This window comes from Octopus sinensis, linkage group LG1 (assembly GCF_006345805.1).
Source record: "Octopus sinensis linkage group LG1, ASM634580v1, whole genome shotgun sequence".
NCBI classification, from domain to species: domain Eukaryota; kingdom Metazoa; phylum Mollusca; class Cephalopoda; order Octopoda; family Octopodidae; genus Octopus; species Octopus sinensis.
This window is the reverse complement of record NC_042997.1, coordinates 159,792,795-159,812,640: the sequence shown is the minus strand read 5'-3', so window position 1 is coordinate 159,812,640 and position 19,846 is coordinate 159,792,795. Positions and strand designations below refer to the sequence as shown.

General features: G+C 31.6%; 1 protein-coding gene across 1 annotated transcript in view; it reads right to left on the bottom strand.

Moving 5' to 3' along the window:
* Positions 1 to 16,090: 16,090 nt before the first annotated feature.
* Positions 16,091 to 19,846, bottom strand: part of LOC118764579 (macrophage mannose receptor 1-like) — a 21,857-nt gene continuing 18,101 nt past the window's right edge. The window contains exon 3 of the mRNA XM_036505474.1: positions 16,091 to 16,383. Within this exon, the coding sequence (XP_036361367.1) occupies positions 16,145 to 16,383 (239 nt within the window). The 3' untranslated portion in view covers positions 16,091 to 16,144. The remainder of the gene's footprint in view (positions 16,384 to 19,846) is intronic.

Sequence of the window (19,846 nt, the reverse complement as noted above, 5' to 3'; positions counted from 1 at the left end):
AACACAAGCACACAAATACATACATACCTACAAACATAGATATGAGTGTGTGCATGTATGTATGCATATATATATATATAAATGTATATAAGTGTGTGTGTGTATATATATATGATGAAATGTATACATATATATTCATACATACACACATGCATATATCAACAAAATTTATATCGTTATAATTATATAGATAGACCCTGTGTCAAAGATATGTTTTATAAATAAATACTATTAGAAAAGATAAAGCAATAAGGTTAGGCTTAATGTTTAGAATTTTTCAGTTAATCTGTTAGAAAAGGAAAAAATTGAACAGGGGGAAGGAAAACAAAACTATCATGTAATGAAATAAAAAAGCTGGTAGATTATATGAGAGTATTATTTAGGCATTGGCTATAATGTAGTATAATATGCTTATAATTGTTATATATTATCTATGTTAATATGTAAATTGGAGAATATTCGGTTGTAAGAAGGAATATCATATTATGCAATATGAAAAAATCCAAACTATCTAAATTTATGTATAATAGTCAATAGGTTACTAAAATACATTGGAACTATTTAGTAGGTACATCGATTATGATATTTAAATTTAAAAATAACCAAAAAAATATGAATTGTTCTATAATTTACTTTACTGTTGAAAAGTAAGAAAGAAATAACGTAACGGATATGCAATAACTTTAAAGGTAAGGGAATGTTATTTATATATAGTACGAAATAAATAAGATTGAATGATTTACTGGAATATATATATATATATATATATATATATATATATATATATATATATATATATATATATATATATATATAATTTCAACAATTGAGGGTAAAATTAATTAATTATTAATCAATTCCATCAAGTATTCAGTATGTAAAGGGACCATTTAAGGCGAATTCAAAATATTACATGTAATATTATATATATATATATATATATATATATGATATTATATGTATTAGAATATGGATATAAATTCTGGTTCTAACAAGGATCTAATTCAGTAAGGATCAAATTTAGTAAATGGTTAATACTAGACCTAAATATAAGTGATACTAATATTTAAGGAATGGTTAATAATATTTACCAAATAGATATTTAGGAGTGTGTAAGAATGGTGAGAACTTTTTAATCCTCTCATTTAATAATTTTCTACTAAAAAAAGAATATTATAGCGTTCGGATGTACAGAGTTGACAAATTCTATCAAGTGGGTGGTGAGGATTTGCAGACCATTTAATCTTAAATCTAATTTTAAAACTTATATTAATGTCTTTTAATTTCCAGGGGAATTTAGTAATACTAGTCGAAGAACGTTTGAAAATTAGATGGAAAATTGTATGTTCTGTAAAACCTTGCGACCCACCAGTGGTATCTTTTCTAATAATATTTACATATTAAAAACATTCAATATATGTAATTATAGCTACGCAAATTGTGTTGATATATCCATGTGTGTATATACGTATACATTTGTTTGCGCGTATATATAAATATAAATATATGAATAAATAATATATATATATATTGTTGTATTTCGGAATGGTTATTTTGCCAGTTTAGCCAATAAAAACACACGCACTATATATTTGGTGTTACTTTGCTTCAGTGTTATTTATTTTTTACATTAATCTTAATCTTATTTCGGCCAGAGTTCTTTCGTCACACTCCTGTGACCGCATCAGTGGTCCTTTGCTTTCTTGTATGTTTGTAGGTATGTATATATTTGTGCGCCTGTGTTTTCCCCATCCTATCACAATCACCACCATTAATGCGATCGTAACTATATCTATTACCAAACCAATAGAAATAACACCGAAGCAAAGTAACACCAAATATATAGTGCGTGTGTTTTTATTGGCTAAACTGGCAAAATGACCATTCCGAAATACAACAATGTCTGTTTCAACACACGACTTCACATAAAAAATCTTGCACAACAAATATATAAACGTAACACACACACACACACACACACACCACACACACACACACACACACACACATATATATATATATATATATACATGCATATACTTATGTATATGTACATAACTATGGTTTGTGATAAGAATTTATGGAAATGTACCCCTTACAAACTGAACAAACTATTAAAGATGAAGAGATTTAAAAATTTAAAAAGAATTTTAACTCATGCATACGATCGTTTCGCACAGCAATAATAACATGCAGATAACATAGTAGAATAATTGGAAATTTATTAAATTAAAGTAATTTCATATTACTGTTCTCCTTAATGCAAAAAAGAATGTTTCAAGAAATTATTATTATTGTTACAGAAGACTTGATGGAGGAAGTAGAAAAATAACATATTGGGATATACATACTTATCCTTATGAAAGATCAAAAGCAGACTAAAAAAAACGCTGTTGAATCTAGTTGTGAAAAAACTGAAACTGATGCGGTCAACGGTTATTTGAAAATATAAATGAAAGATGTTTAAGAAACATTCCCTCTATATGAAAATAAGAAATGTAATATTCACTCGAAATAAAGCATTTATCAAAAGAAATAAGACATAGATGTTCAATGGGACAGCATAGTTATATTTGAATTAGGATATGGCTTGACAGTTATAAGTAATATGTCAGTAATATAAGGTATGGTGTATATTTAAAGAAGCTATTTCTTTTAAATATGAAATTTTTGTGCAAAAATTAAAATGAAAGCTAATTAATATAGTTTTTATTAGCCTACTTGAATACAAAAGAAAAGAACGAAATTGTTAGAAAATAGCACTATATAATAGAAAAAACATTTTAGTGTAAAAAATTATATTCATTTGTGTGAATGAAATGTAAGGTACAGAAATAAAAATAGAAGTATAGTTTTAAATATTACAGAATTAAGATAGTAAGTAATTGCTGGGGTTAAAATACTGAAAAGAACCGTTCCAGGAAAATGAAAATGAAAATTTTAGGTATTCAAAAAGCTAAGTAATTAACAATGTAGGAGAAATAAAGCTGAGACAAAGTCGTAAGACTGTTTTTTAAAGAAAGTTACAATTATCGGTATTTAGTAGGTTGATTATGTTTATGTATAAATAATTAAAAAAATAGAATAAGAATTGCGAATCCAGTTTGGCATGAAGGAAGTGGGAAATCCATAACGGATATAAGGTAATAGTGAATTGTGAATGTAATACCGATAATTATAACACTTAGAAAATACATTCTTACGACTTTGTCTCAGCTTTAACGCCCCTACATTGTTAATTATTCAGCCTTTTGAAAACGTAACTTTTTCCAATTCATTTTCCTGGAACGGAGTATTCAATATTCTTCTCAACAGCAAGTACTTAATATCTTAATTCTGTAATATTGACAACTATACTTCTATCTTTATTTCTATAACATCTTTCACATATATATATGTATGCATATATATATACACACACACACATATATATAGATATATATATACATACATACTTATATGTATGTGATATATATATATATATATATATATATATATATATATATATATATATATATATATATATATATACATACAAATAAATACGTGTAAGTATGGGAAAATATAGATGTGACAATGTGTAAACACATTGATTTAAATACATATTTTGTATATATTGATAAATAATGGTTTATAAGTAAGGCATAAAAAATACATAGCATAACGATCAATTTCTTCAAACTTTCATCTATGCTTGATTTCAAATATGACGCTTATATATGAGACCATCCTTAGTTTTCCTGAACTGTATCTATTACCAAACCAATAGGAATAATCTAGTTTTATTTATAACCGATGAATAATAAATTTTTCATCTAATCTATCCTTCATTTATTTTCTTATATAATGATTTTAGTTAGTATTATTACTTTACTTTTTATCTAAAATTTATATTATATATATTTTATTTTTGTTCATATTTTATACTATTTATATTTCCTTTTATCTAAATTCTATACTCTGTTACTCTTTTATCTTTTACATGTTTCAGTCATTTGACTGCGGCCATGCTGGAGCACCGCCTTAAATCAAGCAACTCGACCCCGGGACTTATTCTTTTGTAAGCCCAGTACTTATTCAATCGGTCTCTTTTTGCCGAACCGCTAATTAACGGGGACACAAACACACCAGCATCGGTTGTCAAGCAATGCTAGGGGGACAAACACAGAGACACAAACACACACACACACATATATATATATATACATATATACGACAGGCTTCTTTCAGTTTCCGTCTACCAAATCCACTCACAAGGCTTTGGTCGGCCCTAGGCTATAGTAGAAGACACTTGCCCAAGATGCCACGCAGTGGGACTGAACCCGGAACCATGTTCTATTCTTCAGAAAGTCATGAAGCCATTCTCCCAATTTTCCAACATTGCCAAGATCACGCAGTTTGTGCCATATCATTCCATGATCGACTTTATCAAAGGCCTTTGCAAAGTCGAGATATATGACTTCCACATTTGAGTGGTTGAGCAGTTGTTTCAGCACCCAGTCATAGTGTTGTAGGAACTGAGTTAAGCAGCTTCTTCCTGGTCGGAAACCATGTTGGGTGTCGGGCAGCAAGTCATTTTCTTCAAGGAAGGTGATTAGTTTCCTTCTGACTATTCGTTCCATGACCTTGCTGATGTGTGAGGTGAGAGAGATAGGTCTGTAGTTCTTGGCCTCTGCTCTGCTACCTCCTACCTTCCTTCAGTTTTTTTGGAAGTTTTCCAGCTGCAAGGAAGCTCTGAAAGAGGATCTGCAGTGGTCTTGCTAGGACTCTCTTACATACTTTTAGGAGGATTGCCGGGAATCCATCGGGGCCAATAGCTGAGTCTGTTTTCATTTCATCTATGGCCTTTATTACATCGTCTTCCTTTATATCGATGTAATTTATCGTCGCCGCCTCTGATTTTATATCTGCAGTGGTAAAGAAGTCAGTTGGATTGGTGATTTGGAAATGCCCGAGGGGTGGAGTGAAAACACTCTTGAATTGCTCATTCAGTATTTCACTTACCCTCATTGGTTTTCCTGTGAGTGTGCCATCCTTTTCAAGGAGTGGCCCTATCCTACAGTGCACCGTAGCTGTTTCTTTGGCATACCTGTAGAAAGCTCTGGGGTTAGATTTTATGTTGTCTATAGCCCAGGCTTCTTTGTCTGCTCTTTCCTTTTCATGGGAGAGTTGCAGACATTTTTCAATTTCCAAGTTTTATTTTCAGGCGGGACTTTTCACTGATTTCAATCTGTTTGTTTAGGCGATTTGAAATTTTTGTACGCCGTGTCATTAAAGTCCTCCCCTCTCTGGGGATTCTGTTCTTGTGTACAGTGGCCTTTCTCTCTGGGACACATTTGTAGCATATGGCTTGCGTTACAGACATGAATTGTTGAAGTTTCACGTCGATGTCTGGCGAGGAGAGACATTTAGGCCAGTCTTGTTTGAGGATCTCTTTCTCAATTTGTTTCCAGTTTGCCTTATGGTAGTTCAAGCTGGAAAGATTCTGAGGGTTTCTTGTAGGCTGCATGTCCGTGCTCTCTTTTGGCCCGTACATGGTCAGCTCTACCATGTTGTGATCCGAGAGTAGTGTCGGTGTCACTTTCACATTATGGATGAGATCCATGTCATTTGTGAAGCAGAGATCCAGTGTGTTACCTGCCCTGGTTGGTTGGAGTATTACCTGCTCCATGTACAGGGTGTTGATGAGGTTCAGGAGGGACCTCGCCTGTCCTCGTTCACATCTTGTCATTCCTGGGAGAGAAAGGCCCTCGGGCCATCTGACATTTGGCAGATTGAAGTCTCCCATAAGAAGTACACTTATGTGTTGTTCTAATGTGGTTAGAACTTCTTCTATTTTTATTACTTGCTCCATGTACAGGGTGTTGATGAGGTTCAGGAGGGAACTCGCCTGTCCTCGTTCACATCTTGTCATTCCTGGGAGAGAAAGACCCTCGGGCCATCTGACATTGGGTAGATTGAAGTCTCCCATAAGAAGTACACTTATGTGTTGTTCTAATGTGATTAGAACTTCTATTTTTATAAGGCAGTCTTCAAACTTGCCCACATGGCTTGGGGCATCTGGAGGGCGATATGTAGCACACATAACTACATCAATTTGCCTTATATGTACAATTAGTGTGTCACACACCGAGTTTGAGTATGACAAAAGGACCTGGGGTGTGAGGTCCTCACGGATGTATATAGCAACTCCTCTATGACTCCTTTCTTTTCTGTCGGTCCGTAGTACAACATACTGTGGTATGTGTAATTCCGCATCTGCTATGTCCGGTTTCAGGTGCGTTTCCGTAAGTGCTATGCATAAGGCTTGATTGCATGCGACAAAGTCTCTCAAGAACGGGATTTTTGTCCTGTTACTGAGTGTTTGCAGTCCTCTGATGTTCAGTAGGAGCATCGAGGTGAGGTGTATGTTGTTCCCGGCGGTGTCCATCTTGGGTCTGTTTGCTGTGGTGGTCTTGTATATTGTGTGTAGTCCCACCTGCGAGCTTGGGTTTGATGAAGCCAGGTCAGCTGCTGTACAATCTTTTGTGCCATGCACAAAAAAGATTTTTGCTCAGCAGCTGCCCATATATATATATACTATATATGTTTTGCATATATATATTTTTTATTTAATTTCTATTATTGATTTTATTTTTATCCCTTTTTATCTTCTTTCTTTACAAGCATTTTATTTTAGATTATTTTAATTTTTTGTTTTTAAAATTAATTTTTATTTACTTTATCTATTTTGTATTATATAGCATCTTCACTAATATCTATAACTCACCACCTAGATACACTTATATTATATATAGGATCGAACTTCTTAAACTTATTAATATTCTCTATGCATCCTTCAAAGGAAAATATTAACCGAAGTTCTATAAGCTCATAATAAGCCTGAAGAAGTTCTGCCCCGTATGATTAAAAATGATACGATTCTTAGTATATTATCAAATGCTTAGAATTGCATATCAACTAGGGGTTCGAACTGAAACATATATGTAGGTTTTTTCGCATCTTCCATTTTCTTTATGAGTTTTATGGCTTATAGGTTATTTGTATTGTTATGTTTTTTTAAGTATTCAGCTCAATGCTTCAATAAAGTCTTCTGTATTATGGCATCACGTGAAAACACTTCAACTTTCAACAAATATGAGATCGATGCTTTTAAGACATCAATCAGCTGAATTATTTTCATTTAGGAAGGAAACAGAACTTCATGAATAAAAAAGCACCACTCCACAGCTCGAACGCAGAATAATTGTAACAACAGCTTATAAAGGTGGCCAGCACGGCGCTACAGACATTCGAAACTTGTCGCTCTAAAATTCCGACTAACACCCCTGTGCTATCAGGCTAAATGAGTCCTTGACATCAAATACTGTCTTTCACAGGACTCATCATTGCCAAAGTCCCCTTAACTAATACAGCCAGTAGTTGGGGTAAAATTCTGTACGGTTTAGTGGTAATCTGTCATGTGTAGTATGTTCATTGTATTGTGATCTCTTCAGTCCTTGATGTTGTCAAATCAGGATTTTTTCAAAATGGCCTTTATAACGTTAAATAGTTTACAATGACAAAAATATATTGATTTGTTAGAATGATCACCATTGTCGCCCATCCAAAATATACTTCTCGTTATGAATATTTTTCGACGAACTTTTCAGAATAAGATTCCTATTCATAGAGTTATTTCATTTGAACACCACCGTTGTGTAGATTACGCTTATGATAGCTGAGATATTCTGATACAAATTCAAATTTTGGAATTACCATTTTTTGTGACTTAATGTCACACTACATTTTTCACAGCTAACTATTTTTAAATGAATAATGTTTAAATGAAGTTTTCAGCAAAAGATAATTCTTATTGAGCACATTCTTTGAAAGCCACTTTACTTTTAAAATAATTGAAATATTTTAATTCAAAGTTAACTTTTCGCTTTACACCAGTTCCTGCCCTCACATATCATAATCTAACTATTTCTTTTAATGAACCAAATTTCAATTATTTTATATCCAAACGTATTTTAGTACTGTACCATCATTGCTAAAACAAACTCCATTCAATTTGGTTGAGAACTGAATTAGTAATGAAATCTACAACCGCGGGCAAAAGCGTAAAGGTTGACAACAAGCGTATATACACCACCTACCGTTGGGTGAAGGGTAAGTATATATCAGCAAAATCCACCAAACAATGACTGTGTGTGTCACTGTGGGTTCAAAGCACTAAGCAAAGCTGGGTTAGCTGTCCACTCAAAAAGACATTTTGATCCAATGAATACGTGCAAGTGTACCATTTGTGAGAAAGTTTGCAAGACATCTGGTGGATTGAGGTACGCATGCGGTGTCGCAAGCGTTAGGAATTGTTGAAGGTTATTTGCTGAACCCTCATTCATCGTCTTCGATGGATAATCCACCATATATATATATATATATATATATATATATATATATATATATATATATGTATATATATATCAAATATTTTTATCGAGTTAGAAAACTGAGAGATCTAATGGATACAAATAAATTTATTGATTAATTAACATATTCACCTACAGTTGTTTCATTTCAGAAGCAAAATTAAAATTACAAAACATGTATAAATATATAATTTCGCATTTTAAGTACCTTGTATGAAGGATCATCAGGGTGTATAAAGGACAATATCAGGATAATATTAAGATGCGTCTGGAATACTCAGTATAGACATGTTTATTACGTGCGTATGATTAAGTGTGCGCGCGCATGCGTTAAAATTATTACTTCTATTTTTATTTCAATAATAATAATAAAAATGATAATATTAATAATAATCTTTCAAAAGGATTGACGTAACTCTTCACAAAGTTAAACAGCCAAGACGAAAAGCGCGATTCGATTGTAATAGATAGTTTATTGGTTGAACGATATTTCGACAGTAAACCTGTATTTGTCGAGTTCAAAATAAGAAGTGATAAAAATTCAAAATTATAGAAATTTAAATTTAATGTATGAACGAGAGCAACCAGCGGCCACATGTTGATGAAATGACCTCATCAGTCTTTAAGTTTCAATTTTATAACAAGCGAAAAGAAAAAGGCAGAAAAGAACTGAAAAAAAATGAGGAAAGAAAAAAATATTTAAGTAAACAGTTTTGAATAAATTTGATGATATTCTCGTATCACTTTCTTCATTCCTCCAGGGCCTGATGTTAATAATCCGCAAACATATTTCTCCCCATGCATTTTGAGAAGAGAAAATGAAGCAGATTCAGAATATTTTCTGAGAATATGTACTTTCAAGTCTTTTTCAAAATTGCAGCCGTTTGAAGCAAAATGTTCAGCAAGTTCTGTTGAACTACTGTTATTGTGTCTGACGTCATATCTGTGCCCATTAAATCTTTTGTTTAATTGTTCTGTTGCACAACCAACATCAATCAAGTTGTGTTTCATGCATTCTGCTGCGTACACCAAATGGAAATCTTTACATGTTCCACCTTCTGTATAAATCAACATTTCTGTTATCATTCATATCCGCTGCAAATTGGGCGCATGAAAGGAATTCTTTCGAATGTTTGTGTACTGTAGGGAGACCATAAAATACAGGTGTTCTTCTTTCTGACTGTAAAATCCTTGATTTGACCTTATTAATGAAATTGTTTTCTTCCATTTCCAGAATTATTTTGTCAAGTTCCTCTCTGTAATTGGGGTTTGGATCGACAGTTAATTTTTCATATGAAGTTTTGTCATTTAAAAATTCTTCTTAAGCGAAATATACTCACTTCTGTCCATAATTTCGATAACGCCTCCCTTATCCGTTATTAGCTTTATTGTCTACACCCAGCAATATTAATTTTGAACGATAGTTTTCAATAATTGCTTCCATTATGTTAAATGAATTGCTCTCACCAATTAATTTAAGCTTTCGAAGCAATGAATCGCTAGTCTTTGATGCACACATTGATGCACACAATTTCTCTATTTCTGATTCGTATTTAAATGGTACAAAATCCATTGGCCCAGGATTGGGCTCAACACTGGGGTCTAGTGAAAGTAACAGGGCTGACAAGCTACCTGTAAGAAGGAATAAAACACAAAAACTATAATTTACATTAAGATTTTCTTTAGACATCCGGTTGCTTTGGTAACTTCCAGAATTTCTATGTGTTCCTATTGTTATTCTGTGTACCATAAAATCGGTCATCTCAATCTAATCGATTTTGATATATTAAAAGAATTTATGTAACTCTTCACAAAGGTAAACAGTTAAGACGAAGAGCCCGATTGGATTGTAATAGATAGTTTATTGGTTGAATGAAATTTAGCCTGTCTTTGTCGAGTTCAAAATTCAAAATTATAGAAATTAAAATTTAATGTATGAAGGAAAGCAACCAGCCCCCACGCGTTGATGGAATGACATCATTCGTCTTTAAGTTTAATTTTATAACAAGGGAAAAGAAAAAGACGAAAAAATAGAATAAAATCAGAAAGAAAGAAGAAAGAAAAAAGAAATAAAGTAGAATATTTAATCAAATAGTTTTGTATAAATACTAATACTAGACTTTCCAACTCTCCTCTAACATTTACTAGGAATTACACCTCCTCACACGTGCCTAATAAAAGCGGCGGGGGATCTAGTCTCCATTGGCTTGAAATGTTAAGGGCCCCGCTAAAGCATTCTTTAAAATAGTAGAATCTAATTGCCCACGTAACCATAAGTACTATTCTATCTTTAACAGATCCACTTTGAAATTATTTATCTACACCAAATATAGAATCAATTATCACCTCATCTAACAAACGTAAACCTAGCTCTTACAATCTAAATGCATACCATAGACCTACACAATGAAAACGCTATCGCAATAACATATCTAATGCCCCTGGCTCGACTACTTTAAACAACTTAAGCATACACAATATAGTCCCCTCCTCGGAGAGTAATGGGCGCACAGCTGAAACTGAGGAAAACATTAACAGGCACGCTGATACTAACAATACTAACTATATTATAACCACTACAACTAATAATACATATACTTCAACTACTAATAGGACTAGCAATAATATTAATACTAGCACCAACGACAACATTACCATTACTGTAAATAATAATACTACTAGCACTCCAACCACAAACGCTACTACAAATAGTTGCAATAATAACATAACTAATACCACCTCCTCTACCACTGCTAATACTAACATTACTACCAATGATACTACTACCGCACCTGCTGCTGCTATTGCTGCCACCACCACCACCACCACCACAACAACAACTACTACAACTACTACTACTACTACTACTACTACTACTACTACTACTACTACTACTACTACTACACTACTACTACTACTACAACTACTACTACTAATGGTAATGACAATATTTATAACAACGATGCCGATAACGGTAGAGACAATAATAATAATAATAGTAACGCTTGTGTTGATATTAATAGTAGAAATGACAGCAATAATAACAGCAATATTACGATCAATTCAACTAATACTACGCTAGCTACTACCAGCACTACTTCATCTCTATCCCCAATTAACTATCGTAGAATTGACAGCTGCAATTGCTGATCCGGGCGAGACTGCCCGCTGCAAGCCCAATGCAGAAGATTCAACGTCGTATACTAATGCACCGTTCGCAACATAGAAAATAACTTCTTTAGCTACTGCAGTGGATCTACTACATTTTTTAAACAAAGATATCATCCACATTTAAACTCGTTTAGATATAAAGGGAATAACAAATCCATGTAACTAGCCAGCTACGTACACCATCTAATTAATAGAAAAATACAATATAAACTTTCCTGAGCAATAATAGACTCGGATATCCCGTATCAGGACCAACACTCCATTTGTGGAGTGTGCTTAAAAGAAACCCTCAACATGTTAACCTGTAACTCATCACAATTGCTTAATAAACACAACGAAGACTTCGCTAGGTGTAAGCATAAATTCTTCCACGCTTTTAAAGTCTTTCATAAATCTAAATGTAAGTTCACCTCCCACGAATGACACCCACATACAAACTCCGGTGATCATTAACACATACCTCTCTATATCTCTTCTATCTCTCCTATATCTCTTCTATCTACCTCATCTCTTATATCTCTTCTATCTACCTTACCTTATCACTTTATGAGATCAATATTCTTTAATTCAACTTTAATTTACTTTCAACCATAAACTAATAAATCCCCTAATATTTCCTTCTAACTCCAATTTCGTAAATAATTTAACATTCAATTAGTTCCTTCATTCTCGACCGCCTACACACCTATAACCCTATTGTTAAAAATAACTCTAAAGCCACTGATTTTAGCCAGAACAGACACAAGAATTTACTACTAGATTTTCTCTCCAACTCCTATAGACTAGAAGAACACCACTGACAACTACTACTCTTTTAAAATTTCTTTCATTGCTCTATTTTGTTAAATTTTTTACGTTATCTTCCTCTATCTCCTCATCCTCTCTCTAATCTTCTCGGGTATCCTTGCACACTATATTCATAGACACTATATACTTATATGCCTTACTTCATCCTAAAGCCAATCCTTAACTCTCCCTCACTCTATCTACCTCTCTTTCTATTCATTTACTTGTGTATTTAATTACCACTTAATAACGCTAACATTCTGTTATTGAACGTTGATATGTTCGCGCCTTTTCTGGATGTTTACAATATCAGGACTTTAACCAACTTAGATCTACGTAGAATTGCACCGAAAGACTTATGCACTTGTTTCTACAAGATCGGAAAATTGAGCTGTGAACTTTTTTGTTTCTTTCTTCTTTTCTCTCTTCATCTCCTTATTCCTTTACTATTGCCATCTATATTGTCATTTCATTAATCTGTACCCTCCTCACTTTCCCTATTTTTCTCTGATTACGGAATATTCCACACTCTGGGATATCCTAGAAACAGCTGTAAGACTTTGCATTTTTTCAATAATAATAATAATGTATGTGACCTAAACCCACATAACTTGTGTCTATATATATATATATATATATATATATATATATATATATATATATATATATGTATGTATGTATGTATAGTTAGTAGAGTTTGAGATTGGATTAACCGTCTAAGGGATAGAAATATCCGTTTTACTACCGGTATAATTACTTATATTAATCCTGAGTATACATATGCAAGCATATTATGCTCACAGGTTACAGGCAATGACTAAGATACAATTAAGGACCATAAGTATAACTACTTAAGTAACACTCAAGTTATAGTCATTTGCTCCAATAAATCAGACTTAGGAAAGCTTTGTAAAGCTATTTTGGATAAGTACATACTTTCCCTTAGAAAAAGATTAAACTTGAGTTATGGACTAATACCCAAAATGCAACAATTTGTTTCTCTAATATAAATTATAAGGATCAACATAAACTTCTGCCAATTGACATTCAAAATTACTACTCCTCCATAAACCCTAATAGTTTAAATAGTGCTCTCATTTTTGCTAAGAACTATACTAAGATCAGTATGAAAGAAATCAATGTAATCCTCACGGCCCGAAAATCTACTATTGAATTTGGTAACAAATTTTGGGCAAGAAAGGACACACCAAATTTCTTTGATATAACAATGGGATCCTCAGACTCAGTGGAAGTGACCGAACTTGTGAGAATATATCAGACAACATTAATAAAGAATTCCAAGAATTTGGTGGGGGACTCATTTAGAACTGCTTAAAAACTATCCGGCCTTTCTATCACTACAGAGAATGAGAAGTATTCTATCAACCACCTAGACGATAACTGTGGTATAAATACAGGATTACATGAACCTTACATGAAACCTAACTCTAACATAAAATCTTTAAACTATGAAAGTAATCATTCATAATCTATAAAGAGGATCTTATAAAAAGCATTAGAAATAGAATTTCTTCTCTTCTAATGAGAACTTATTCAATAAAAATAAATATAAATATGACACTAAAAGAAGAAGGTAATGTAATCAAATCATGTATATTTATACGCATCCACATAATTCATGCATGAACACCCTCCTATTCTTCGGATAATTTTTATTTACTGTTGTTAACCTTGATATCTTGTGTCACATTTATCTCGTATTTTAGATGTATAAGAAATTTTAGACGCTTTAGGCGGTCTGTCACTTTGAAAATTGACATCTTTATTCCTATAGTTATCAATCTCTCATCTACATTGTGCCCCCTATTTTTATTACGCATAACTTTCTACATGTAATCTTCATTTATATGTGATTTTATATTAACCTTTATATATTTTTATATGCATTTATATCTCTCCTATATTTTTATGTTTGGTTTTATTCTATATACCCCTGGAAAATCTTTACGGTTATACATGCATGATTTATGTTGACGTGTATAAATATATATGATTCAATTACGTTGATTGAATATCATCATTTATGCGTTCGGGAATTTGGTTGACTGCCTAGGATTTGCGTTTTCATTGTCCTCTACTTTGTATTATTTCGCATTGGCTCTCTACGAGTACTCCGTAAATAGCCCATATTTTCTATAACATACTTCATGTTATATACATATATACATACATATATATATATACATATATACATATATACATACATACATATATGTATATATATATGTATATATATATATATATATATATATATATATATATATATATATATATATATATATATATATATATATATATATATATATAATATATATAATTTGAAACTGACTTATTGGAAATCCACCTGAAGATTGTCGATCAGGACAAGAAACAATTGTAGTGGCGGTTTTTTTAACTTTTTATTAAAATTTTATGTATTGATTAAGTCTTTACTTGTTTGTTTTGCAAAATAGTGGTTTTGTCTCTAATTAATATTATATATATATATATATATATATATATATATATATATATATGTATAATGGGTGACTTGTTCATTATTGCTAATAGGCACACTCTGAAAGAGATTTGAGGAATTATATTTAGTGTAGTCGTTGGTTATGACTGGTGGGAAAGTTACCATTGGTTTCACGTGTATTGCTGTTTTTAACATTATTGGTGAAACATCAGATTTCCTAGTTTGAAGCAGAGAACCATTTTAGTAATGGAACTAAAAATACACTGTGAGTCGGCCCGGATTGTGACAAAATGTCTGAAACGATATTCTTCGAAGCAAAATCTCTTCTAGGTCCTACGGATTTATTCCCCTTTGACCACTTCCGCTTGTGTATAAATTGGGTCAGTTTATATACGATTTTCGTTCAGTAGTCATCAAGTGGAGAATTCCGTGCTCTCAACACAATTTATTTCACATGAAGGGACCGAATAAAAACACATTTTGAATTTTGGAACGTCATAGGTTCACAAATTTTAAAAGTAAGATGCTTAATTGGTGCCTTTATGAGAAAAATTCGAATGCCCTGCCTGCTGACTAGTGAACGGAAATCGTACATAAACGGACATGTTCGGACACGACTAGAACTGGTCAATGAGAAATAACTCCACTTCAACAAGAAGGGTTTTCTCCACGATGAATTTCGTTTAAGATTTGTTTTCAAACTTCTATCTCCATTAGTATGTAGGTTATGTGCCCCCGTCTGGTTTATTACTAATAGCAACAAAAGACGTGAAATCAATTATAAATTCCCGACCAATCACAACCAAAGTTAACATTATATTTGTGTGTGTGCGCGCGCGCATGAGTGTATATGTGTGTATGTATATATATATATATACAATTTTACAATAGTATGAAATCTTTATAAGAATTTATCATGTAGTTAGCGTGAAAAACCTCATAAGGGAAGAAATTATTAATTATTCCCTTTAGATATATTTATTTATATTAAGGGCATTACTATACATAAATGCCTCACGCTAGGAGGGAGTCTTAAGGTCAAAGCTACCATAATAAACGCATTGTACCGAACGCGGCGTTCGGTACAATGTGTTTATTACGGTAGCTTTGACTTTAAGAGTCCCTCCTAGCGTGAGGCATTTATGTATAGTAATGCCCTTTATATTTATATATATATATATATATATATATATATATATATATACAGTGTGGGTGGATGTATGAGTATGTATGTGTGTATCTTTGTGTGTGTGTGCTTGCATTTGTGTGAATTACGTTTCGTTTTACCTCACATTTATCGAACAACTATCTCGCATATTTGTGTCCCACTGTTCAGGACGTGGCAACCAATATCATTCCATCTATAATTGATGTAGGGATTAAAGCTACCGCAGTCTTCAATCCCACCATGATTCGAGGGTTCTGTAGGTCCCCAATGAGAATATGTAAGTGCTTCTCCATCCTGCCATACAAAGACTTTCTTGCTAAGATCTTTGCATAATCCCATATGAAATTCGTGATATTCCGTCGTAGCTGAAAACAAACAGAAAATAAAAATATTGATTAATAATAGTCTTGCACAGATTTGTTATGATTCGGTGCATGTTTGAGCATTATATTGTTTTGTAGTAGTAGTAGTAGTAGTAGTAGTAGTAGTAGTAGTAGTTGCTGTTGTGGTTGTTGATATTTAGCCCGAATCACTTATGACATCCTGTCTTATCTGTGTTTGCATGGCGTATACTTGACTGTATACTACATTTCGAGAAACAGTTGACTACCGTCTCTTGTAAGATGAACGATCACTCAGTGTACATACATTTACTCACTATGTCGCTGCACACTTAAAATCCACATGTTATCCGCTTGTGTGCGCAGTGTTTTTAGGCTACGTGAAAAATAGCGAAATATTTTGAATTGTGGCAAAATGAACCACATAAACTAGCGTATATATTAATTTAAGTTGATTTGTTATATACGTCAGTAAAATAGTTACTGAAATCTCTTCCCCGATCATGCCGGGACGAAAATTTCGGGAACGGTAACGAAATATTTCAACGTACACCAGGTTTTAATGTTTTTCATATATAAAATGAAATGAACAGCTAATCATTTGCTGATGCTGGCTAATATAACAAGTAAATTATCTATTTCTTCTGTTTGCATATGAATTCAAAACTAAACAGACTTAACCTTTCATGTTATTGAAATTTAAAAGAATATCTGCTATGAATTCGCTGATCAATTTAATCGACTCTAGCATTCTCTTATAAGCATTGATATCGTGTTGATTAAAACCAAAATCAAAATTCAATGGTTGTTGTCGAGCCACGCCAGGCTCATAGGGCCGGTTTCCCAGTTTCCTTGGCGTATAGGCTACCTGCGTGGACGGTACGCCGGTACGTCGTGGGTGAGCTGCAAGTGGAAAGAGTGAGAGAAAGTTATGGCGAAAGAGTCAGCAGAAGTCGGCTATTACTTTCTGCCGGAGGCACGTGGAGCTTGGGAATTTCGCTCATAAACACACACATTGCCCGGCCTGAGATTCGAACGTGCGATCTCTCGACCGCAAGTCCGCTGCTCTAACCACTGGGCCATGTGCCTCCACAAAATTCAAACGTCGATTATTTCGTTGAGATTATAATCATTGTCTGTAATGTATCTGTAAAAGGTAACTCAATACTCTAACTCGACCTGATACTATTGTCGATATTAATATTAAAGAGTGTGTATTCAAAAATATGTTCCATAATACGAAAAGATTGATTCAAAAGAAATTACATTCGATAAATTCTCTTTCTATTTATAACAACAAAACGTATAACAAAATATTTTCTTAGTTTCAATCAGAACAAAATCTAAAATAAATCATTACTTAAGTATTTTTTAACTGGCAAAGTCATTTTCTTTTGTAACTCAATGACAATAAATGACAATATAAATAAAATCAATTGAGTGATTCGATATTTTCCCAAAAAAGTAGAGTGTAGAAATCAGAGAAACATTAAAAGAAATATAGAATTATATTTTCAAAATGACAAGAGATTTAAATTTTTAGTGACAATGAATTGTTATAGTTTATATTAGATATATCATGAGTACATTTGTATATATATATATATATATATATATTAATATAAGATTATTATTTGAGGGAATAAAATCCAAACTTACAAGGAAAAAAATTCAATTCAGAAATACTAAATCGAATTTCACACAATATAATATATATATATAAATTAGAAAAAACACCTTTTAACAATTCAAAATGAACAATTAAATTACACCATCTAGAAAATTACATATAATAGAAAATTTAAAATTAAAATAACAATAAAATGTAAAGATTAAGTAAATTGCAAAAATAATAATAAAAACGTATATAATAGGTAGAAAAACGACACGTGTTTCGCGGCTATATTTATGAAATGATTATAGTAGAAGGGAAATCACTTCGATATAAATATAGTCGCTCATCAGGTTAAAAATAAAATAGAACAATAAAAGAATTAATTAATAAATATATTTTAATATATATATATATATATATATATATATGTATATGAAAATCCTAAATATACATAAGTGAAAAATAAAATAATACTTAAATAATTAAATACTTTAAAATTAAATAAAATACACAAAGCTAGTACAAGTCATTAAATTGTAATCAAAATAAGAAATGTTTCAAATATAGACAAACTCCTTAAATAAGCTAACTATATAATAAATATACATGTGTAGTATGTATAGATTTAATATAACAAACTATAATAAAGTTGACTAAATATCAAATAATATAATACCAAATAGTATTACAAATACATAAGCCACCTACATATATATATATATATATATATATATATATATATATATATATATATATATATATATATATATATATATATATATATATATATAATATTAAAAGAAAAGAGAGAGAGATAATAATTAATATCTATCAATATATATAAAAATGCATAAAAAATATAATGGCGAGAATAATATCTTAATGGAAAGTAAGAAAACCTATCAACCCCAAATTAAAGAAAGGTGCAGAAATATTAGAACCAAAGAACAATACACTATGAAGATGTTCAATCCCAATCACCAGTCCTCTACCAAACCAGTCAATAACAATAACAATAATAACAACGATCAAAGTCAAAATAATAGCAAGAACTAACTAATATTGATAAGCAAACTAAATTACTAAGTTCAACAATTCTGTTAATCTATCTAGATTTTAAATTTATCAATATTATAAGCGTCTAATTAATATACTCAATAGATTCCATTCATGAAAAATACAATCGAAAATTTGAAATGGTACAAATATACTCAAATCAATTATATAAACACGTTATATTAATATCCCAGTATAATATCTATAGATTTAATATATCACACGATACAAAAGTTATACATAAACTTTATATTAAAATAAAAACTAGTTTATTAAAAAATAATACTATTTAATGAAAATATTATCTAATTAGTAAAAGAAATATAGCCTATTAATATTAATTCTCAAAGTAAAACGTAATATCTTTTATAACAATTAAACACCGGACGTAAAAATTACTATCAAGAAACTATAAATAAATAATAATATTACAACAAACAATAATAATATCAACACTAATAATATTTTCAAACACACAACGGCTCAATATTCAAAAGAAATAGAGAAATGATAAAAACTGAGACTTAGCTTAGCGAAGAATGAAGAGTAACTGATTTTTAAAAGAAATAGTTAAAGCGTTTATAAATTTATCGCGTGGATACATAGTGCAAAGAAATAGAATAAATACTCAATGAACGGGGCAAAATTTTTATCAAAGAAAAATACGAAAAGACGAAAAACCTTCAAGCCTCATGAAGTAAAAAAATTGCGCAAAACACAACTTATGGAGAAACTAATATGAAGACAAAATAAAAATAACAGACACCTATTAATATATCAATAACAAAATTAATCCCAGGTAAACATTAAACCCCC